Here is a 24,709-nt window from a genome sequence, read left to right on the forward strand (position 1 = left end):
ATCACTGGTTTATGGTGACCAAGGCCAGAAAGACTTAAACGTTGAACCTGTCCTTGGGAACCTGAGCTAGGTGGTCCCTTCCCGTCCCTGGATGATCTCTGAGAAATCCACACAGAAAAAAAAAAAAAAAAAAAAAAAAAAGCTTGGGTAGAAGTGGTGGTACCCTTCTAAATCTCTTTAACAGAATCAATACTTGTGTGTGTGTGTGTGTGTGTGTGTGTGTGTGTGTGTGTGCTGGCATTGGAGCTCGAACTCAGTGCCTGGAGCTCTTGTTTTTTTTTTTTTTTATCTCCTGGGTCAAATCTCTGGTATTCTACCACTTAAGCCACAGATCTATTTCCAGCTTTCTACCCAGCCTGACTTGGAACCTCAATCCGCAGATCTCAACCTTCTGAGTAGCTAGGATTATAGGCATGAAGCTACCGGTGTCCTGGTCACGTCTGGTTATTTGCTGGTTAACTACTGGTGTCCTGGTCACTTGTGGTTATTTCCTGGATAACTGGAGATAAGAATCTCATGGATTCTTCTGCTTTGAGCTAGCTTTGAGCCGTTCTCCTAAGATCTCAGCCTTCTGATTAGAGGCATAAGCCATCAGCACCCAGCTTTAGAATCTATTCTTTGTTGATGTTTTAAAATCTACTTTAAATTGTGTCATCAACGTTTGAAAAAAAATAAAACAGGCCTTCCCGGGATTGCGAAAAACAGTGGGGCCACCTTACCGTCTCATGGAGAAATATGGCTTCAGCTCTGGGCCCAGGACTGTCCTGTGCCGTGCTTGGCCCCGCTTGGCCATCTGGTAGACCCTCCTCCACCTCCTTCTCCAACTTCTTCTCTAATTCCCTTGAATGCTGAGAGCTCAGGGAGGCTTTGGAGGTATTCTTCTCCAGCGGGGCATCTGGCTCCTGGGAAAGGCCCTGGCTACATTCCACTGTCCGGGAGGATTCTGAGGGAGTGCTGGCCTCAGGAGCTGCCTTCTTGGTGACAGGAGCTGCAGTGAAGATGACAGTGGTGAGTACCAAGAGTTCACATAGGGGAGGCTGTGGCCAGCACAGCCCCTATCCTGCCTCCTGGCCCTGCTCCACGGGGATAAGAGGAAGGCCCAACTCACCGCCCCTCACCTTCTTTCCTCAGTTCCCCTGTCAGTGTCCAGCCTCAGGCCCCAGGTCACTGACTGCCAGAGATGAGAGGGTTCTGGAAAATCATCCATCCAGTTGTTGTTCTCAACAAGGAGGCATTTTACTCAGAGCTCCTCCCTGTCCACTCAGGGAATATTGCAATGTCTAAAGAAACTTTGGTTGCCTTAATTTTGGGAGAGTTGAGTGCTTTAGTGCTTTGGCATCTAGCCAAGGATGCAGCTAAAATTTCTTCAATGGACAGGCTGCCACAACAAAGAACCCAGCCCCAAATGCCAATAGTGCCAAATCAGAGGAATCCTGCTTTCACCTACTCTTTCACTTCACAAATGAATGCTCAGGCTCTGATAACTTGGTGCTTAGACAATCTCTCCCTCCTCCCATATTCTTCCTTCCCTCCTTCCCTCCTTCCTTTCTCTTCCTTTTTTTTTTTTTTTTTTTTTGTTGGTCGTGGGTTTGAACTCTGGGCCTGGGTGCTGTCCCTGAGCAATTCAGCTCAAGGTGAGTGTTCTACCTATTGATCCACAGTGCCACTTCCAGTTTTTTTCTGGTGGTTAATTGGAGAGATTAGAGTCTCACAGACTGCCTGAGCTGGCTTTGAACCATGATCCTCAGATCTCAGCCTCCTCGGTAGCTGGGTTATAGGTGTGAGCCACAAGACCTGGCTGAGCTGATACTGAGCTACCAGTATCATTACTTACGAAGGTGCCATCATCTTCCACCTTCATGACTGCCATCATAAGTTCCTTAGGACACAGTATCCAAGTGCTAAAAATAGCCTACTAATGACCTAGTTCTACAGCCCTCAGTCCTATCCACATGACCACAATGCCTATAAACCCTATTTTAGCCAGTTCAAATGGCATTGTGGTTCACACCTATAATCCCAGCTACTCAGGAGGCTGAGATCTAAGGATCTGGGTTCAAAGCCAGCCCAGGCAGAAAAATTCTGTGAGACTCTTATTCCCAATTAATCAGCAAAAAGCAGGAAAGGGAGGTGTAGCTCAAGTGGTAGGGCACTAGCCTTGATTGGAAAAGCTAAGGGTGCCCAGGTCCTGATTTCCAGCCCTAGTACTGGCACAGAAACAAACAAAACCAACCAACAATAGCCACCAAGCCAAGTTCAAGTGTGGCTTTTCTGTCTTGCAATGAAAAGAGACTAACTCTGCCATGTTTTACCTGTGGAAGTCTCAGCCCCCTGGGGCTTCTCCTCTTCTGACCAAGCCCCACTCTCTGAACCCTGGAAAGAAAACTCTTCCAGGCTGGAGAGAGACTGCAGCTCCTTGGGGGGTGTTCGGCATGGGGTGCTGTTGGTGCTGATGACAGCAGACACGCGGAGGGGCACGGACACAGCAAAGGGCTCAGAGATGTTTAGCGCCTTGCGCTGGTGACGGGGCGAGGGCTCCATCTGGAAGAGGCTGCTGCTGAAGACAGACTTGCTGGGGCTGTCGTTGGAAGTGTAGAACATGCCGAGCATCTTAGGGGCTGTCTGCTCGCTCTCGGGGTCCTCGATCGGACGGAACACCTTCAGCTGCTCTGGTGGCGGCCGGACCTGAGTGCCCTGGGGTTGGCTCCTGTCGCTGCTCACATCGAAGCCCCCCTCTGCCCCTGCTGGCATCCCCTCCTGACACCACTCGCCTTCCTGCTTGCTGAGGTCACAGGAGCTGCCCGTGTTGTTCGAGTGCTTTTTTGAGGCTGGAATGAAAAATCCACCAGTGGTGACGGTTCGATGAAAATTGCCTTTGGTTTCTTTTCCTGCTGAAAAAAAGGAGTCCAGGGTCAGTGTGTGGGCTCACCCAGCTGCGGCCCTAGCCACCCCCCAACCCCTCCGTCCCAGAAGCAGGACATCTGAATACTAGAGAGTTGTTGCATTCCAGTAAAGGCACGGACCCAAATGAAGACAGGCACAGAGCATTCATTCGTGTGACTGAGAAACCATTTTCTCACATGCACAGGATTTCAGCAGCTTTCCCTGGACCATTAACTGTTATGCTCTAGGTATCAGTTTTCAACTTTACAAGGGGAGAGCTAAAATCGCCAAATGGGGCTAACATCTTCCAAGCATTAAATGAAGATCATAAGAGAAGAAAATGGACAGAGAAGAGGTAGGAGAACAATGTTTGCTCAAAAATGAAAACCAACCCAGCACAACAATAGGATCTTTTTTTTTTATTGCTCACACTGGTGCTCTACCACTTGAACCATGTCCCAAGTTTTGGCTTTTTGCTGGTTAATTGGAGACAGGAGTCTCACAGACATTCCTTCCCTAGGATGTCTTTGAACTGTGATCATCAGATCTCACTCAGCCTCCTGAGTGGCTAGGATTATAGGCGTGACCCACTAGCACCCAACTTGTACAAGTCTTTTGTGGCAGAAAGACTTAGGCAGGGTTTTATCTTCCCTGCAAGTATATTATGTCTAAAATTCCAATGACTAACACTATAAGGGGATGTTTCATCATCTCCTTTAACCTATGAGGAAATGGACTAAAGAGACAAAATGACCTGCCCAAGCAGCCATGCAAATCACTGAGATGATACTGAAATATAAACCCTGTAAGCATTTTCCTAGGTTTCAAGGCCAGAGAAAATGGATGAACATACACATAAAAAATTCTAAGAGCATCAAACCAACTTACAAAGAACGCAGACAGACAGACACTGGTGGTTTGGCCTGTAATCCTTAGTCAGGAGGCTGAGATCCAGAGGATCTCTGTTGGAGCCTAGTCCAGCTAGAAAAGTTTGCTAAACCCTATCTATAAAACAACTAGCAAAAAAGCAGGTCTGAAAGCATGGGTGAAGTGATAGATGGCCTCAAACTCGTGAGTTTGAGGCCCTGAGATCATAACCCAGTGCCACCACTAATACTATTAATAATGTTCATCATCATCATCTCAGAGTATTTTACAGATTTGAACTTTTTTTTTGATGGTCGTGGGGGCTAAACTCTGGGCCTGGGCACTGTCCCTCAGCTCTTCAGCTCAAGGCTAGCGTCCTACCACTTAAGCCACATCGCCGCTTCCAGCTTTTTTCTGCTTATGTGGTCCTGAGGAATGGAACCCAGGGCGTCATGCATGCAAGGCAAGCGCTCTACCATTGAGCCAACTTCCCAGCCCAAGAGGTGAACATTTTTAAGTTGTTTTAAACATTTCTTTGTATCAAAAAGAAAAGTGTATCCAACTATTATCTCCAGTCAAGCAGCAAAAGGCTGGAACTGGAAGCGTGGCTCAAGTGATACAACACTCGTGGTGAGTGAAAAAGCTGAGAATGAGTACATTTTGAGTTAAAGCTCCAGTACTAACATACCTTCCCCCCAAAAAAAGATATGACAGCAGGAGGGGGGTAAGATAAGTGGCAACAGAAGAGGCAAGTAGACCCTTGAGGTTAGATCTGTGTGAGCCAATATGCTTACACACACCTTACATTCAACTCTTATGCATCTAACTCCAACAGAAGGTATTGTGTGCAAATGAACACATAGTGCCTGACACAGAATAGGAGTCAAACTCAGGAGGTTGGGATCCAGAATCTTACTGGTAGATAATGAAGGAATGCATTTACCGATCCTAAACCATGCTTTGGCAAGCACTGTGAAGAGGTCAGGGAGGGACTGGGAACCAAGTGATCATATGTGATCGTAACTGCAGATGAGCAGTTAGTTGGCAGCTTCATAAAACCAAGCCTGGGGTGAATGCCAATCCCCAGCCCACACGCTAATTGTAAAATCTTACCTTCCACAGGCACTGAACACAGAGAGTCCATGCTTTTAGCTGGTCGAATAGCAGACTTTTCCACTAAAGACAAAAAGAAAAATATCGATGAATGCATATAATAGAAACCAACCCAGTGCCATGTGGCTCACATGGCTTAGGAGGCTGAGATCTGAGGATCGCTGTTAGAAGCTAGACCTTCTTGAAAGTCTGTGAGACTCTTCAATTAACCACTGAAAAAGCCAGAAGTAGAGCTGTGGCTCAAGTGGCACAGCACTAGCCTTGAGTGGAAAAGCTAGGTGATAGCACCCAGGCCCTGAGTTCAAACCCCAGTACCAGCACCAAAAGTAATAATAAAATAAAATAAAGCATTTAGAACACTAGGTCAGGGTGTCAAGCAATATAATTCTAGAGAAGTTTTTCAGGTATTTTAAGTTTATTCGCTTAGAAAACATCCTCTCACTAGACTCTAGAAACAGGACATTCATTGATACAATTTCATTAATATTTTAAAAGGTAAAGCATAATTTTGTCAAACAGTATTAGCTAATTCACTGACAAAAAAATATTGAAGGTTGTCAGATGCCAGTGGCCCACGCCTGTAATCCTAGCTACTCAGGAGCCTGAGATCTGAGGATCAGGATTTGAAGACAACCCAGGGAAGAAAAGTCTGTGAGATTCCTGTCTTCAATGAACTACTCAGAAAAAGCTGGAAATGGTGCTGTGGCTCAAGTGGTAGAGTGCTAACTTTGAGCACAAAGTAGGTCAGGGACAGGTCCTGAGTTCCTACCCCAAGACTGGCATAAATGAATAAACTAATATTTAAGGTTACTTTTCACAGCCATATGTCTAATAGCAAAAATGTAAACTACTTAATACCCAAATGTTGAAAAAAATCAAGGTTGAATCTGTTGGGCCCCCCCAACAGCTCCTCTTATTAGGCAGGTAGAATTCTTGACTACGGTCATAACTGTCAGCACCTAGGAATTTGGTACAGTCAGATGAGAGGAACTTGGGTAACTGAGTCACCTTTCTTTCTAGAAGCAGCTCTGCTCCTTGAAGTCTGCAAACTCCTTGTCCCTCTAATAATCTCATTGACCATCATCTCCCTGGAACAGATCCCATCAAATTCAACTTTTTAGGATTATCCTATGCAGCTTTGTAAGTGGTTATAGCCAAGTCTTGTAAAAATGTGGTCTAAATGAGTCAAACCTTATTCTAGGCACAACAATACCTAAGACACATGGTTTGAATGCTCCCTCTTTCCCTGTCCAGAAACTTCCTGGGTTGGAATCTTTAAGTCCTCAATATAAGCTGGGTGTGCCAGTGGCTCACGCCTGTAATCCTAGCTACTCAGGAGGCTGAGATCTGAGGATTGTGGAACAAAGCCAGCCCAGGCAAGAAAGTCCATAAGACTCTTATCTCCAATGAACTACTCAGAAAACCAGAAGCAGTGCTGTGGCTCAAGTGGTAGAGTGCTAGCCTACGCTGAAGAGCTGAGGGACAGTGCCTAGGCCTACAGTTCAAGCCCCATAACCGACAAAAAAAAAAAAAAAAAAAAAAAGCAATATAGCAGCGTTGGAAGGTCAGATCTGATCGGAGGTGTTTGGATCATGGGGATCCATCCCTGATAAGCTTTTTCTTGCAGGAATGGATTAACTATTGTGAGACTTGGGAGCCCTTTTCTCTCTTCTGCAAGCATTGGCTCTCATTCTGCTTTTCATTATGGAATGAAGCAACATAGAGCTTTCATCAGAAACCACACAGGGGCCAGAGTCATGCTCACAGCCATCGTAACCTCTAGAACTGTGAGTCAAAATCAGTCCTCTGTCCTTCATAAATCACCCAGTCTTGGGTAGTCTCTTACAGAAACAGATAACAGAGGAAGACAGACATATTCATTAACACAATCTTTCTCTTTGAGGTCACTGAACTGACTGAAAAGCAGTTACTTCTGTCAGGCTTGTACAGAGGATAAACAAGGCAACTGTCCAGGAACTCCAGGACTGGAAGCCATTAATGTAACTAGATTCAGAGAGAGCTGGGTCTCAATCTCAACTTTGGCACATTGGGGCTATATAACCTCAGATAAAAGAAGCTTTCTTTTCTAAACTTCAGCTTTGTTCAGTGTAGAAGGAGGAATGTAGACTTGTGAGGACTAAATAAGTAATGACTATAAAGTATGTTTCATTTAAGAGAACAGAGTAGATACTCAATTGAAAGTAATACTACTTTCATGTTGCTGCTGCTACTTAGAAACAGGATTTAGCAACACAGGGCAAGATGGGAGAGGGGTGTGTGTGTGTGTGTGTGGTGTGTGTGTGTGTGTGTGTGTGTGTGTGTCTTGAACTCATGGGGTGTGTGTGTGAGTGTGTGTGCGTGCTGGGCTTGAACTCATGGTTGGGCTCTGTCCCAAAGCTATATTCGTTCAAGGCTAGTGCTCTACCACTGAAACCACAGCTTCACTTCTGGCTTTTTTTCTTTTGGGGATTAATTTAGAGATCAGAGTCTCATGGACTTTTTTGTCAAGGGTGGCTTTGAACCCCAACCCTCAGATCTCAGCCTCCTGAGTAGCTAGGATTATAGGCGTGAGCCACTGGCACATGGCTGGGAGGTGGTTTTATAAGGATAAGTTGAGCTGCCCTTAACGCAACCTGGGCCATAACTCATTTGATTTTATTCTTTAGAGTATTCTTCTTTCTCCTTGTTCTGAACACTTCTCCTCCTAGGAGCCTTTGACAGTCCCTTGGCCTCCTCTGCTCAGAGACTGTCTTTGACTAGGACCTCAGATGAGGACACAATGGCTGATTCTTACCCGAGAGCCGCTGTCCTCTCACAAAGACACTCCCATTTCTACTCAGTTTTGATTTGGAATCTGACCCAGATCGTCCCAGGTTGAATATAGATTTCCACTTCTTTGATTTACTGGAAAGTTTTCTCCTGAAATAGTTAAGCCATGATTAGTTTAAATTTGTCATCCTACGCAATTTTCAAAGCAAGAAAGAAGATATAAATGGCTCTGATTATAAGATTATAAATGGCTCTGCTAGTTCAGAAAGGTCCTCACTAAAACCTAAGTTGAGCCTAACTCTCACCCTGTGTAGACAACTCTGCACCTGGCAGTAGCGGTGGTAAACTTGGTTGTCAAACATAGCATTTTTGTGTGGGTGTGCTGGTCCTGGGGTTTGAACTCAGAGCCTGGGAACTATCCCGTACTTTATCAGCTGAAGGCTAGTGCTCTACCACTTGAGCCACAGCTCCACTCCTGGCTCTTTTGAGTGGTTAATTAAAGAGTCTCATAGACTTTCTTGCCCAGGCTGGTTTTGAACCATGATCCTCAGATATCAGCCTTCTGAATAGCTAGGATTACAGGTGTGAGCCACCAGCACCCAGCTCTGGTATTTTTTAAAAGAGGAATAAACATTGAGGACCACTGACCCTGGTCCTAGTCCTGTTATGCTCCTGGACACATTGTGGGCATAACCACATAGGAGGTGGGGGTTACAAGTCACCTTTGAGAATGCAAAGAGAAGGATGAGAAAGCCAATCTAGAGAGGACCCTGGCTTTGTGTAGTTGAAGAGAGGTGTAGCCTGGTAGGTGGGGTCAGTAGTCACTGCAGAGAGATGCTGAGGGGTCAGTGTGCCAGGGGCAGCCTGGACTGGGTGGGGGAGGGCCTGGCACCACAAAAGCCAGCCCAGCTGCTGCTCCGCCCTGCCATGCAACCTTACCAAGAAGTTCAGTGTGACACTCTACAATGTGTGGGCCTCACCACGGGCCTTTTCTTAGTGAGCTTTTATAGAAAGTCCGTTCACAGGCCTATGGTGATTCCAAACAAGTCTGCAGTGTTTTGTGTTTTCCTTTGACCTTGGCCTCCTCCCCCGCTCCCCCCAGCACTTGGCTTTGCAGCGGATCACACACTACATGGGTCCTCTCACGATATTCTTCACTCTGATACCTGGGGAAAACTTTTATTCTCTATTCATTTGAGGAGAGGTACCATGGGTTCAGTTCCAGCAGTGCACAAACCCCATCCTCTAGGAAATGGAAGGACTTCTCCCAGGGAAGTTCAGGCATGCCATTCCTACAGCAGCGTGGCTGGTGCCTCGGGTAGTTGTAGAAGATGGAGACCTGCTTCCTCTCTCCCCAAGGGGAAGTAGCCACTCATCTTTGGGAGGAGATGGAGAAGGCGGCGATTTGTATTACTTCTTTTCACTCACTGTCGATGACATCCTTCCAGGGAAAGATGGCTTGGTTCCTTCCTTACTGTCTTTGCCTACTATGGGACTCGGTGTTCCTACTTCAAACACTGTCTTCTTCCATAGCAAGGTGGGAGGAGGAAGAAGAGAGAAAGGAAGAATCTTCTTCCCATGCAAATGATGCCTAATTAGTTTTGGGGGGAGGGAGGACTCTGACAAATGGGGAGGAGGGAAGGGAGTCAGGGATGCCGTTCTCAAGTGAGCCACCCAGAGAGTTCTGTATTGACAGTGGTCTCATTTCTCAACTTCTTTTCTTAGATTCAAAGTAATGTGGTGAGGTGTGGGGGAGGTTTGTTTTTAGTAAACTTCCCTTTGTAGATGCTAGGCCTATTTTGTCTAAGCCAAAGAAGTAAAAAAAAAAAATTAAAATTAAAAAAATCACTGGGCACCAGTAACTCACTCCTGTAATCCTAGCTATTCAGGAGGCTGAAAGCTGAGGTTTCTGGTTTTAAAACCAGCATAGGTAGAAAAGTCTAAGCCTTTTTTTTTTTGTCGGTCGTGGGACTTGAACTCTGGGCCTGGGTGTTGTCCCTCAGCACTTCAGCTCAAGGCAGGTGCTCTACCACTTCAGCCACAGTGCCACTTCTGGCTTTTTCTGTCTATGTGGTGCTGAGGAATCGAACCCAGGGCCTCATGCATGGGAGGCAAGCGCTCTACCACTGAGCCACCTTCCCAGCCCCTAATATTTGTCTTTCTTGACTGGGCACCTGCATCCTGGTGCTTGGGGTCTTTGATGGCAGACTGCAGGGGTGCGGGGAGGGAGGAATCTCAGTGAGAAAGAGTTGTGATGATAGCTCCCTTTTCTTCAGCAACATTTATTTACACCCCGTCTCGACTGTAGCCCCAACCCACACTGCCGTCATGGCCCCCAAACTACCTACCCTCACCTCCTCTGGCTCCCTCCACCCACTTATCCCTCAGAATTAAAAAAAACAATGCTATGTACTTGCTATCTGGTAGCTCAAGGACGGTGTGGAAGAGGGGGCCCATGGGAGGGACAATCTCAGGCAAGCTGTTCTCTCTCCTTTCCTTCCGAGCGGGGTGGTTTGTAGCCAGGCTGCGGGCCTGGGCCTCCTCCAGGCTCACCAGCTTCATGGGAGATAATGCTGGCAGGGTCAGGCTCTTCATGATGGGCCGGTCATCTGTAAAGGAAGCAGAAGGGCTCAGTCTGGACAAAGCTAGCACAGTAGGTTCATCCAGATCTCTTGTCCACAGCCCTGCCATCCTGACCTCTTTACAGCATTCTCTCTTATCTTCAAGCGATTTTCGCCTACTTTCTTTCCAGAGGAAAGGACGCTTGGTCATGTCTGGAGACCTTTTTGTTTGTCATAAATACATGTGGGAAAACTACTTGTATCTTCGAAGGTCAAGGAAGCTGCTAGACACTACAGAGTATACAGAAACGACGTCCGCTCTCCCCTCCAAGTATTATCTAGCAATAATGCCTCAGTGGAGAAATCCTGATCTAAAAAAAACTAGAAGTCTAAGTTGTATTCTATTTAGTCTCTGGTGAGATTGCCAATTTCTGCTAGCTTCTGAAGGCACAAAGAGATTGACATTAACTCAGACCGATGGAGACTACAGAATGGCATGTGGTGTAGGACTCTCCTGTGCTCAGATGTGGCTGGTTGGCACCTCTCTGGGTAGAAGGAATCGCAGTCACAGTAAAAAGCCTTGTAGATAGACAACCGAGACAGCATGTGATGGAGAGGTGCTTTCAGGGCAGAGAAGCCTGGCTTCTATTCTGCCGAATTGCAGTTAAATATACCCTGCTTACGTCCTTTGCTCCTGAACATGTTTCAGTTAAGTATCTGAATTAAACCCCGTTTTCCAACTTAACCCAAATGAAGTTAAGACTGTTGGAATTTACTTTCAATATTGTGAGATTCTAGCTTATTTATTATTTGTTTCTGAAATGCTTCAAGTCACTCTGGAGTAATAGGGAAGAATCGACGAAGGGTCAGGAGGCTGAGGTGTAGTATCAACATCTACCTCAGGCTCCAGAGGAAGCCTGGACCCAAGGCCCACTTGTCTTTGCTTCAATGAATAACACAAATTGCTAAGACAGATATTGTGATCTCTGTTCTCCACACTGGCACTTCCCCTCTCACTTTCCTACTATCAGCAGTCATGGTCCAACACCTTACTCATCTGCTTCTTCCACGTGTCCCTTCTCAAGATACAGCCCACAGCATCTTACGACTCTCCCTTCAATGTATATTGTGGACGCATCCACTTTCTTCCCTTCAGCTAACATACTAGTACAGTCACGTATTTCCCACTTGATTTCTGCAGAGGTTCCTTAACATGTGGCTGGCTCAGCTTCCAAGCTGCCTTTCAGCCTTTCAGATCTACGCCCTCATGCTCAGATTTTGCACTGGCCTACGCACATGGCCTGAGATCTCCCTCTGCTTTCCTTCTCCTCTTTGCCTCTGGCCAGCAGTCTAACGAAAAATATACAGTGAAAGCTTTTGTCTATGCACTAGGGATTTACACCTCTAACTCTGGAGGATGAACTATGAGGATCACAGTTCAAACCCAGATCAGATCCCATAGGATCCAAGAGACTCTTATTTCCAGCAAAAAGCTAGAAGTGGAGGTATGGCTCATGTAGCAAAGCACTAGCCACCCAAATACTAGGGAGAAAAAGCTTTTGAACGAATATTCCCTTTATATATATGTATGCATGTATAAATCATGCATATAGTACTCAGTATAGAATAGAAAATGAATATACAATAAGACATTATAAAGTATAAGTACAAAATGAATGTTTCAAAACTCATAGTTTGGTACTCCCCAGGGTAGAATACCCCTGTACTGGAGACTACAAAAGCTCTTGCCACCCTGGCTTACTTTCTTAAATACTCAGAGCATCTTCACCTCAGAACATTCTACTCCACGTCCTCTTTGAAGCACCCTCCCCCTCCCACTGCCAGGGCTTCATAGGACTGGTTCTCTGTGTTAGTCCAATAATCACCTCCTTAGAGACCATGATCCATTCTGTCCCAAAATAACACCTTAAAGTCACTGGTGCTGGGCATCGGTGGCTCATGCCTATAATCCTAGCTACTCAGGAGGCTGAAATTTACAGATTGTGGTTCAGAGCCAACCTGGGCAGGAACATCCGTGAAACTCTTATCTCCAGTTAACCACCAGAAAACCGAAAGTGGCATTGTGGCTCAAATGGTAGAGCGCTCACCTTATTAACCCTGCTATATTTCTTAGTATGTATTGTCTTTGAAGTGATATTTGTTAAGGTACATTGCTGGCCTTCCCAATTAGACAATGGCTATAATTACGCAAGGCAGGGTCTTGGTCATTTGTGTTCCAGTGTCTAGGACTGCACTTGACATAAAGGAGGCATGCAGAATGTACTTATTTAAAAAAATAAATCTTGGCGATATCATAGCCTCTCTGGCCGCAAATAAAAACACTGGATTTTTATGAGACTTGTACAAAATTGGAGTTTGTACCTACAATCTTTTGCTGTCCTAGATTTCTGTTAGATGAGGTGTGTTTATTACTCTGGGAGAAACACACCTTTGGTGGTATATTTTCCGTTGGTGGCACTATGCTGTTTACATTCTATCCTCACCTCATGACCCATTAAGTTGGTATTAAAGACTGAAGAAGTAGAACAAGAAAGGAACTAAAATTTATAGGTAGTTCAGTACATACCCTATGCATATTAAAGCAGAGGCTGGGCCCTGAGGATTGAGATTTTGTGTCCACATTCTCTCAGTTAAGCCATCTACATTGGCTGCTAAGTGAAATGGGTTATCCAGATGAGTACACTGATTTCCCCAACTCTTTTACCTGAACTAGAAAAGAAACAACTAGCAAGCATCTTGAAGCTACAGTGCTCATACACTGCTGGTTCTCCAGATGTGGATCCTGACCAGCGACATCAGCATTACCAGATGCACAAATATTACCAACATACCAGACCACTGTATTCCTGGCTAACTGAATCAGAAACTCTGGGGATAAGGTTAGGTAATGTGTGTTTTCACAAGATGCACTCCAGTGTTGGAAAACCACTCTCTCACACAAATGTCACTTGCAGGAATCTTGATCAACTTGATTTCTGGATTCTTCAACTAGGCTCACAGGAGTTCAAGTAACATTATCCACTCCCTCCCAGAGTTTTTCATGTCATCATGAGGTGCCCCAAACATACAAACATAATCATTTTTTGTATGTTTACTGATTGGTACCAGGCAGCACCAAGTTAGTATTCAGGAAACACTCATGAAGAGAATGCATTCTGGGTATTTATGAGAGGGTGACCATACTACCTTATACCACCTCATTTCATTTAAAACTCTGAAATATTATTTGTGCAAGGAAAAATGATATCAAATCAATACAGATCAAAATGTTGCCAATGCAAAATAACTCAAGAGAGGAAGGAGTCATAAAACCTAATGGAACATTATGTCAACTCTACTTATACATCCTATCAAACTCATGGGATAGGCCATGTACGTACACAACATACACATCAGCAGCAGTAGAACCAAGCTCACCCTAGCTTATTTTTGGGGCCCCAGGACCAGAGCAATAGAGAAGAAGAGTTATGTCCCAGGAAGAGTCATTACCGTTGTTTTCCAGAGGCCCTGGAGCACCGTTGTTAAAGATTTGATCCACATGGTTCAGTATGAATTCAATCACCACCTGCTGGACCCGGACTGCTAGGAAGGCTGCATCTCCACTGCACCCACTGGCTTCGATTTCTTTAGACCTGACATGGAAGAAACATTTTCACAGAGTGAATCTGCCTTACAAGCAGAAGCCTTAACAGGGACCAAGGATAGACATTCTAAATTCATTAGTTAATTTGTAGATGATTTTAACTCCCTATGAAAACTAAAGGATCTCCTGAAAGTGTGAAGCTCAGCCCACGGAACAAAATTAGAACAGTTTCCAGGCAGTATGTACTGCAAGTCTGTTAGTAGAGACCCCAGAAAAGACTTCTTTTTTCTTCATAGGATTTCCTTCCAAACCCCACCCTCCCACCTTCTACCACCCCAGCCAACTGTCCTGTGGGGCAGGTCATCATTTATAAAGTCACATGAAGCAGCTGATTCAAGTTATAGCCAGCTGTGACCCCATCAAAGCCAAGAAAAGCCAATAAGCCCCAAAGACAAGAAAGGCCTTTTCAGAAAAATGACAGCGTACAGACCCATAACTTTTATAGCCAACAAATGCCTTTGGAACCCAGAGTTTCCAAGTAGGCCAGCAAAGAACTTGGGTTGCTCAGATTACCTTGAAATTGTAAGTGCTATAAAAGATCAGTTAGCTCCAACTTTGTCTTCAAGGGTTTCAACTTTGAAATACCTGTACTCCATTTCTATTGGTGGGCGGCTTTGACCCTGCAGGTGGTGAAAGGTGTGGCAGTTACCTGAGGAGGTTTGGAGCCCACACCAAGGCCAGGTTCCTGGCATGCATGTTGGTCCTGCTGCTGAAGGAGGCGATGTGGGTCAGGTGTCGAATCAAGTATTCCAAGGTCCTGCAATGGTTTATTGTATTACTATTGCTTTTTAATTTTTCAATAAAGTAAGAAACTGTAGTGGCTGTGTGTGGCCTGACGTCTGGGGACCTATTTCTAAGTTTGGATTTAAGGGACTGTTTATATGGTACACATTTTGAAGAAATAATGTCAAGAAATCAAGACTAATGAATGCAATTTCCTTAGCCCTCGGCCCACTGGCCTGGGGTGGGGACAGGGCTGACCCTCTATCCCCAGCACCAGCCAGAGACTGAACCCAGGAATCCCAGACCTCAGAAGCTGGGGGTTCTTAGTCACCATTTGCTCCTCATTTTACACAAAACTGAATTATCTTCCCACAGTCTAGTTCACATCTAGGTTCTTACAAAGGTTCCTCAGATATAGTAGAAGACCAAAGACTAAAAAAGGGGAGAGAAATAGGAATAATGAAATAATGTTCAATCTATACTGTATACATTGACAAAATAAAATTCCCTTGTGTTATTTTAATCTATAATTAATTCATGTGTATTGAATTCAAATGTGTAACTAATGAAAAAGTAACAAAAAAAATCCAAAAATGTTTTCCTAGTTGCAAATAACTTGATGCTCATTTCATGGGCAAACATTAGTAACTGCTCTGTTCTTTCTTCTATCTTATCACCAACTGCCTGTTTGTTTGTTTTTTTCTTTCTTTTGTTTTTTTTTGGGTCCGGTCATGGGGCCTGAACTCGGGGCCTGGGCGCTGTCCCTCAGCTCTTCAGCTCAAGGCTAGCACTCTACCAGTTGAACCACAGGGCCACTTCCGGCTTTTTTCTTTTTGCTTATGTGGTGCTGAGGAATCCAACCCAGGGCCTCAGGCATGCAAGGCAAGCGCTCTACCACTGAGCCACCGTCCCAGCCCAACTGCCTCTTTTTAAAAGGTGAGGAGGGGCAGGGATCACTGGGGAAAGTGGTAACATACTAGAGACCGCTAAGGACTGGTCACTAAAGAGTAAGTAGAGACATCTTTCAGCCAAATGCTCAGTAGCCACACTCAGCTATCTGTGAAGGTCGTCTAGGTTTCTACAGATTTAGTTATGCTAGAATTCTATGTAAGAACCAAGAATGTCACTGTGAGGCTAGCTTGTGTGATGGGGATGACTTCCTGATTTATTCTGGTAATTCCTTTCCAAGTGACATGGAGACAGATTACCCTTTACTGCCAGTACTCCTGGCTAAGGCACCAAATCACTCCCACAACAGTGACCTGTTAACTGAGAAATGCCACTATCCACTGAATTTGCTTCCTTTACCGTGTCACCTTCCTCCTTGACATCATATCATACCGAGAGCCTTACCTATAATGGGATGGAGGAAGCTTCTGGATAACATTTTGGATTCGGGCAAGTTGGCCTTCTTCTTGGCAATGTGACACTGCCTCCTGTGGAGAAGAGCATGAAGCATCCTAGTCAGTGCCTGGGAGCTAAGAACCCCACCTGTGAGTGCTGGTCTTATTTGAGCCCTTGGTACTCCAGCCTCACAAACTCCAGCCTAGAGATCACGCTTGCAGGTGGCAAGTTCTTCCCTGAATACAGTCAACCAACTACAATTTGTTTGGACTGGTTATGTGAAAAATCTCAGTGTGTGCTCACAAGGAGAGGAGTCTTGAGTCTCTAGGAGAAGAAAGCACGTTAGCATCTGGGTGTGGCCTGCATGGTAGAAAGTGGCAGAGCCTCAGAAGTCAGAGACAGGGACAAAGTTCCATGGAGCTGTCACCGTGAATAGCCATGAGTGGCTATTCAGCCAGCTGACCAGTGGGCATGACCAGCCATTCCCTACCTAGCAGTGACTCTTCTGTAACCTCAAGTTCTCCTCTACTGTCTGTCCTGGACGCCAAGAGGCAAGGAAGAGATACATGCTTTCCTTGGCAGGAATAAGAGCTTTCTCCCTGAGACCCCGTGGCCTTACAACAAAACTTGCTCTCTGGAGCCGGGAAGGTGGCTCAGTGGTAGAGTTCCTGTCTTGCATGCATGAGGCTCTGGGTTTGATTCCTCAGCCCCACATAAGCAGAAAAACCTCGAAGTGGCATTGTGGTTCAAGAGGTAGAGCGCTAGCCTTGTGCAGAAGAGCTGAGGGACAGCACCCAGGCCTAGAGTTTAGGCCCCACGACTGACCAAAACAAAAGACAAAAAGAACTTGCTCTCTGGTTATTTCCTGTATGTGTATTTTGTTCCCACATCATCCCAGGCTCCTGGGGGGCGGTAGGGGAGGAAGGCAGTGTGATGACAGGTTGGCTGACATTTATCTTGCACCTGCTTTAGGTTGCTGCACAGCATGGGCATTCTTGGGAAGGTTCTCGAGCCATGTGACTATCCTGAGTCTGTCCTGCTTGTGGCCTGGGTCGCAGGTCTCTCTAGGGCAATGCCAACAGGAACACACCACTGGAGTCCAAGGCAATGGTAATGACACCCATTTTGGACTTGTTTTTGAGACAGGGTCTCCCTGTGTAGGTATCCCATGCTGGCTTGGAGCTGTGATCCTCCTGCCTGGTCCCTCTGTGTGCTGGGGTTAACAGGCATGTGCCGCCACATCCAGCACGTCATTTTTCTTTAATTGGTATAATTTACTTATGTTAGTAATATCATTTACACAATTAGTAATAGATGGATTAGAAATGTGCAATGTTTAAGTTAAGATCTATGAGTGGTTTTCATAGGTACATACTTGGATAGTCCCAGCTAGGCTGAGATATACTTTAATAGGGGCTCCTGAACTCACATTTTTCTGGTCTTGAGTTCACAGGTATTTGTGACCGACAGTCTTATATTTTCCTCCTGGTGCTGCAAGCTTCCTTTATAGTTGTATGCAATGCCAGGAATAATCATCAAATATATTCTTTTGTGTGTGCTGGTACTGGGACCTGAATTCAAGGACTCACACTCTCACTTGGCATTTTTTTCCCTTAAGGCTGGTGTACTAATCACTTGAGTTATGCCTCCACTTCCAGCTTTTTTGCTAGTTATATGAGCTTTGACCTGGGCTGGCTTCAAATCTCAATTCTCAGAGTGTAGACTTGTGAATAGCTAGGATTACAAGCATGACTAGTGCCCAGTTCAAATACCTGCTTTAATTTGGTAAGTACTACAAACTACAATACAAGCAAAGATGAGAGTCTAATGTATGTGTTTTGTATATTGTTCATCTTTATTTGAGCCTATCATTGTCTGGCTTGTGTTTAAATGCTAAAGTTCAATCAGTTTTAGTGTATTAATTATTCATGAATGTAGAAAGGCAAACAATTATAGCAATGTAGAAAGGCAAACAATTATAGCCAGCATCTGCTGTTTTCCAGGCCCCATTCTCCTGACAGGAAAAGTCCAGGGACTGGCCCAGCCTAGACCTTCTATCCCTCTCCCCACCCTCTGTTATTGACGGCTTCTCCTTTCCTAAAATGGAAGTTCTGTAAGCTAAGAGATGTAATGAGTCCATGTTTAAAACAGTGCCTGGCTTCCCAAAGTTGTCCTATCCCTGAAGCATCATGTCAGGGCTTTGTCTATCAAGGTTTTGTGTTGTTTTCTTCCTGAGATTGGGCTTTGCTATCTAACCCTTGAACTTCTGTCTCAACCTCCAGAGTGCAGGAATCATGAGAATATGCCACCATCTTCTGACCCCTTTTACTTTTTGTGCCTATCCTAGCTCTTAAACTCAGAACTAAATCTGCCTGGGGTGCAGCTGGAAGAGAGAGATCTTCCAGGTCTGTGATGGACCACAGTTGGGGTGCTGTCCAAGTAATGGAATCTGAGCTTCCAGGGAAGAGTAGCTTTGGGGAAAACAACAACCCAGAGCAAGGCCTTGCCATCAAGGTGAAGGTATAGCAGGTGATGGCTCACCTCTGAAATTCTAGCTACTCAGGAGGCTGAGATCTGAGGATCTTTTGTTGTTGTTGTTGTTTGTGGAACTTGAACTCAGGGTCTGGATTCTGCCCTTGAACCTCTTTGTGCTCAAGGCTAGTGCTCTACCACTTGAACCACAGTGCCACTTCCTGAGGATCAAGTTTGGAAGCCATACCAGGCAGACGAATCTGTGAGACTCTTGTTTCCAATTAGCCAGCAAAAAGCTGGCTTTACTGATACCAAGCAAGGATGCAGTACAAATAATCACAGATTCATCCTAGCTCTTTTAAGATTTGAACATCAGCCAGATTGGCCCGGTTTAGTGTTGAGTGAAACTCTCTTCCAGCCAGAAAATAAGGGTGGGGAAATTTTCACCTTCCCTCCTGTACTTGTCTAACATAAGATCTCCTAATCCCAGTGGGAGAACACGAAGCTAAAAATAACTTTGCAGTGACTAAACCCCTCCAGAAGGAAAAAAAATAAAAATTAGGCTCTAAAGAGCTGTGGATGGGATGAGATAGGGGTTGGATGGAGAGAGCTTGAGAAGAAATACATGAAATAAACCAATCCCAACTGGGACCTGCCGGCCTCAGAGGATGGGCCTGCCCTTGCATTCTCAGAAAACAAAGATATTAACAGCTTCCTAAAGTATTAAAGGAACTTTCCATGAGAACTACACCTTTATTCCCCAAACACATTTAAAAAACAACAACCGGGGAGTGGAGCAAAGATTTGTGCAGCTTGATCCTGGCGAGGCAGTGAGAAGAGGGCTCAGAGCCTCCTTCTGGGCTTTATTGGCCGCCTCCTGCTTCCTGTCCCCTCCCTATCCCAGAGTTTCAGCCTGGCTTCCCTTTACTGGGGCTCCCCTTGCCTGGCAGAGGCCCAGAGGTACTCCACAGCCCTGTTTTCTGAATATGGGCTCTGAGGAAGAGAAGGGAGGTGTCTAGGTGTTCTTAGAAGGCCGTGGCCTGACCTTCCTCATCCGTGTGTCTCACAAAGGCAGGACAACAGCAAGAGTCCCTTGCTTCCTAGCAAACCCTCCAGAAGATTGGGACACCCCTGACTATAGCACCCACATTATTCCCCCATTCTGCTGAGGCAAAGAGACCTCAAGCTCTCCCTATGGCAAATTGTGCTGCCTTTTATTAAAGTAGCCAGCTTCAGCAGGGCACCAGTGGCTCATGCTTATAATCCTAGCTACTCAGGGAGGCTGAGATCTGAGGGTTGCTGTTCCAAGCCAGCGTGGGCAGGAAAGTCTATGAGAGTCACATTTCAAATTAACTACCAAAAAGCTAGCTGTGGCTCAAGGATAGAGTGCTAGCATTGAACACTGAAGCTCAGAGACAGCACCCAGGCACTGAATTCAAGCTCCAGGATCAGCCAAAAAACAAGCAAGCAAACAAACAAAAAACACAGGAGGCTAAGATCTGAGGATCACAGTTCTAGCCAACTCAGGCAGGAAAGTCCATGAGACTCTTATCTCCAATACACTACTCAGAAAAAGCTGGAAGTGGTGCTGTGGCTCAAGTGGTAGAGCACAAGCCTTAAGCACAAAATGGCTCAGTGACAGCACCAGGCCCTGAGTTCAATCCCAGGACCAGCAAAAAATAAAAATAAAAATAAAATAAAAAAGGTGGGGGTGGGGAGAGGAGGGAAGGAGCCGTAACTGTGGCCGAAACGGTCATCCTAGCTACTCAGAAAGTTGAAATCTGAGGATTGAGATTAGAAGCCCGCTGGGGCAGGAAAAGTCTATGAGACCCTTATTTCCAATAACCTAAAAAAAAGCCAGAAGGGAAGTGGTGCTGTAGCTCAAGTGGTAGAGCGCTCGCCTTGAGCTGAAGAGCTGAGGGACAGCGCCAGGCCCAGAGTTCAAGCCCCACGACCGACAAAAAAAAAAAAAAAAGCCAGAAGTAGAACTGTCATGTAAGCGACAGAACATTAATCTTACTTAAAAATCATAAAAACAGTTTACACAATTTACACAAAAATTTGTGCACATAATTTTTTTAAAAAAGCAATTCATAAAATAAGATACACAGACGAAAGTCAGTTTTATACACATTCCCTTTTCTACCTGAAGAAAGGAGCACCAGAACTGACAGGGTTGTCTGTGAATTCCTCTGCCCCTCCTCCCTACATAGCCCCTGGCTTGCTCTGTACCAGCCACACTGGCTTTCCTCCAGCTCAGCACACACACTCCAACGGGGCCTTGGCATCTGCTGTTTCTTCCCGTCACCCTCTTTACCTAGATAGGATCACAGTCGGTTCCCACACTTTACCCTTGCCTGTTTAAATGCTGCTTCATAGAGCTGCCTCTGATTATCCTACCTAAAATAGCAATCTCTCTCCAGCACTGGGAGAGAGGACTTATCAACAGTTCTCACTAGAGATCTACGGTCTCTCTCTCCTCCACTGAAATGCAAGACACACTAAAGCAAGGATGGTATCCATTATTGTTTATTATGAAATCTGCCGTCTGTGGCGCTATGCCTGCCAAAGGGCACATATAGGTGCTTTCCTACTCACATCTCCCTTACTAAACACATTTGTTGAGTAAGTGAATGGGTCAATGAATAAGTGAATGACTCAGTATCTTGCTTTATGCTTGACCAGGTACATTCTTGACATGCTTCTAGGACAATTCTCTGCCCAAGATGATTTCCCATTTGTGGTTGATGCCAAACTTGCTGAAATAGCACCTTTGCTCAGTAGGGATCCTGGCAGGGTGGCCAGCCTGGTCTGCCCAGGACTGGGGAATTCTGCTCACATGGGAGTGACTCTATCCTCATTTGTGGCTACCTTGAGCTCAGAACTTGCCTGTCTTTGCCTCTAGCCAGGCATCAGGGGTTTGCTTCAAGTGACATTTCAGATGTTAAACCTGCCAGTAAGAGTTTACTAGAGTAACAGTTCCATTTTTCAGTAGCTGGAAAACAGGGCTAAGAAATACAATAGGGAGTACAATGAATACAGTTCTTGTCCTCAGAGGCTTACAGTTTAATTAGGGAGATAGATTCATAGAGAAACAAATTCACACCTGTAACTCTAGCTACCCAAGAGGCTGATATCTGAAGATCAACATTCAAGCCTCTTCTCCCCAAAGCAGGAAAAGTCTATGAGACCCTTTTCTCTAATTAACTGCTAAAAAACAAAAACAAAACAAAACAACCTGGAAATGGAGCTGTGGCTCAGTGGTCGAGTGCTAGCCTTGAAGAACAAAACAGCTCAGAGACAGCCCCAGTAATGGCAGAAACAAACTAACAAAAAGAAACAGTCGGTACATAATTAATTTGCCTTCCCCCCAAATGCAGAACCTGTGACTATTCCCTTACTTTGGCATGTAATGATTTCAGCCAGACCCATCTGAATGAAGATGAATTTTTCCTAAAATGAAATGCTGAGTTTTGCTCACTGGATATATCTTGGTCAATGAGATTTATCCGAGATGCTAACTGTGAAATGCTGTTTTGGTTTTGTTTTCTTCTGATAATTAAAAAGTGGAATTTAAGTCAACAATTGCTTCCAAGCATCTCAGCTCTAATTCTAAGAACAGGTTACTCATTTGAAAAAAAGATCCTTGAAGATGTGATTAAATTAGGAGCTGGAGATTTTCCTAGATTATCTGGATGAACCCTCAAATCAGCTCTCAGTAAGCGTTAAGAAGGCTGTAGCTGGAGATCTGACAGACAGAAGACCCTGTGACCCCAAAGAGGGGGCAGGGAGCAGAGAAGGGAGGGAGGTAGTCACAAGCCAAGGAATGGCAGCAGCTACCAGAAGCCCCAAGAGGCAAAGGGTAGATTTTCCTCTAGAACTCTAGAGAGAGAGAGCACAGCCCAGTGGAAAGGATTCAGCCCAGTGAAAATGATTTCAGACTTCTTTCAGGTCTCCAGATCTGTATAAATTTCCGTTGTTTAAGATGCCCAGTTTATGGCCATTTGTTATATACAGTAGTCACAGGAAACTAATGAATGTGATCAAAATTAAAAACATGAACTCTGCAGAAAATAATTTTTTTGGGTCGGTTGTGAGGCTTGCATCAGGGCCTGGATGCTGTCCTTCAGCTCTTTTCCTCAAGGCTAGTGTTCTATCACTTGAGCCACAGCACCACTTCTGGTTTTGAAGTGGTTAACTGGAGAGAAGAGTCTCATGGGGACTTTTCTTCCTGGGCTGGCTTTGAACCATGACCCTCAGATCTCCACCTCCTGAACAGCTAGGATTATAGGCATGAGCCACTGACGCCCTGCTGTGTTGGTCTGTTTTTAATTACACCATTCACAAATAACCTCTAAGACCTACTTACACATGATGCAAAAGAGAAGCTGTCAGCCTCAGGCTCCTGGAATACCAGCGGCTTTTCCCACTTACTGGCAAACCCCACTTTTACCACTTTGTATTGTGGCCAGGAAATACCTTTCAAGCATGTGACTTTACCTGGCTACCCTAGTTTTGATTTGTCATTTATTTTACATTTGTCATTCAGTAATTTTTCTATTGATACACATGTAGACAGTTTCCAAAATTCAGACATTAGATACTGTCTTGTGATGAAGATGATTGTCTATCATTTACTCGTGTGACACCTGATTCTTACCTTAGAATAGAGGCCAGGGAAGGGTTCCTGGGTTAAGGAACATGAGTGCATTAGGGCTCCTGACAAAGTTCTGAGATATACAAACCAGTCATATTTCCAGTAAAAAGTAGGAAGAGTCAGTCTAACACCGGCTTGTCAGTATGAATCATAACATCATCATCATCATCATCATCATCATCATCATCATCATCATCATCATCATGATTTACAGTACTGGGGTTTGAACTCAGGTCCTAACACTTACTAGATAGGTCCTCTGATGACCCCAGCCCATTTTATTTTAATTATTTTTCAGATAGAGTCTCACTTCTATCTTCACATCATAATCCTCCTACCTCAGCCTCTAGTATATGGCTGGGATTCCTGGTGGACAACTTCCACACTCAGGTAGTTCTTTGATAGAAGGCTTACTACTTTTTGCTTTGACTGTTCTTGTTGAGCCATGATATTCCTACCTCTGTCCCCTTAGTAGCTGGTATGACAGGCCAGAAGGTTATTTGGTAATTTAAAAATAATTATATCTTTTTTTGTTGTTGTTGTCAGTCGAGGGGTCTGAACTCTGGACCTGGGCGCTGTCCCTCAGCTCTTCAGCTCAAGGCTAGTGCTCTACCTCTTGAGCCATGGCAGCACTTCAGGCTTTTTCTGCTTCTGTGGTGCTAGGAATCGAACCCAGGGCCTCATGCATGGAAGGCAAGCGCTCTACCACTGAGCCACCTTCCCAGCCCTAATTATATCTTTTTTTTCTATGAACTCTCTGTTGAAGTTCTTTGCTTATTTTTGCTTATTTCTTTAGTGAGATACTATGTCTTGTTTGTTCATTTATCTGTCTTTTGGAAGGTAAGGAGGGGTACAGAAGAGGTAAGACAAAGGGTGAACAAATGTAGTAGTGGTACTCACTAGACACTATGTTGAATATGAACTATACAACTTGTGGGTGGGCTAGGGAGCGAAGAGAGAGAGGAAAGGGGTGATATCATCCAAAAAGACACGTACTCTTTACCTCAATTATGAAACTGTAACCTCTCTGTACGTCACCCTCTGTATGTCACCTTTATAATAACAATAAAAATATACTAAAATTTTTGAGAAGCATTACGGCAACTGACAACCTCTCTACTGAATTTCTAAGGTATTTTCTATGTTCTTCTTACATAGTTCCTCCAGTTCAAATTTTTAGAAAAAAAATCAAAACAAAACTGAGAGCATTACAAAAATTAAAAGACTAAGAAGAAGAAACTGTTTCCTTCTGAAGTTTCTAGACAAGAAACCACTTCTACCATCAACTAGAATAGACTATTACTTAAAAACAGACTGCTGCAGTTCATTAGCTCAATGATATCCTATTTTATCTTAATGAGAGAGAACACTGTCCTACAATAAGAGGATCACAACTACAAACAAATGAACAATAAAGTTTATGCACAATTAAAATAGCAGTAACACAGTATTTTTAGTTGATTCAGACTGGCAAGTAATTTAATAAATTGAGACTCATGGGTGAGGCTGTAGAGAAAAGTGCTTTCCTGTCTCTCTAGAGAACAATTTGAGAGTACGTGACAAAATTTAGACAAAAACTGAAGAACCTGTGTGGCTCAAGTTCAGAGCACCTACCTAACAAGTAAGTGTGAGGCTCTGAGTTGAAATCCCCAGGAT

The 24,709-nt window shown here is 44.7% G+C and overlaps 1 protein-coding gene and 1 non-coding gene across 3 annotated transcripts in view; both read right to left on the minus strand.

The window, feature by feature from the left end:
* Arhgap31 (Rho GTPase activating protein 31) overlaps positions 1-24,709 on the minus strand; it is a 107,380-nt gene that overhangs the window by 4,769 nt on the left and 77,902 nt on the right. Inside the window, exons 4-11 of one of the 2 annotated variants that reach the window (XM_070030156.1) lie at positions 15,934-16,016; positions 14,507-14,614; positions 13,704-13,846; positions 10,046-10,241; positions 7,658-7,782; positions 4,864-4,926; positions 2,313-2,888; positions 720-988 (exon numbers count right to left, since the gene is read on the minus strand). In XM_070030156.1, coding sequence (XP_069886257.1) covers positions 720-988; positions 2,313-2,888; positions 4,864-4,926; positions 7,658-7,782; positions 10,046-10,241; positions 13,704-13,846; positions 14,507-14,614; positions 15,934-16,016 — 1,563 coding nt within the window. Of the gene's footprint in view, positions 1-719; positions 989-2,312; positions 2,892-4,863; positions 4,927-7,657; positions 7,783-10,045; positions 10,242-13,703; positions 13,847-14,506; positions 14,615-15,933; positions 16,017-24,709 lie in introns of both variants that reach the window. The other variant, XM_070030155.1, reaches the window with a different exon arrangement.
* Positions 23,700-23,779, minus strand: Trnag-ucc (transfer RNA glycine (anticodon UCC)). Its single transcript has one exon. It is a non-coding gene; the product is annotated as a tRNA-Gly (tRNA).

This window comes from Dipodomys merriami, unplaced genomic scaffold (assembly GCF_024711535.1).
Source record: "Dipodomys merriami isolate MVZ:Mamm:240054 unplaced genomic scaffold, mDipMer1.0.p SCAF_2, whole genome shotgun sequence".
In the NCBI taxonomy this organism is placed as follows: domain Eukaryota; kingdom Metazoa; phylum Chordata; class Mammalia; order Rodentia; family Heteromyidae; genus Dipodomys; species Dipodomys merriami.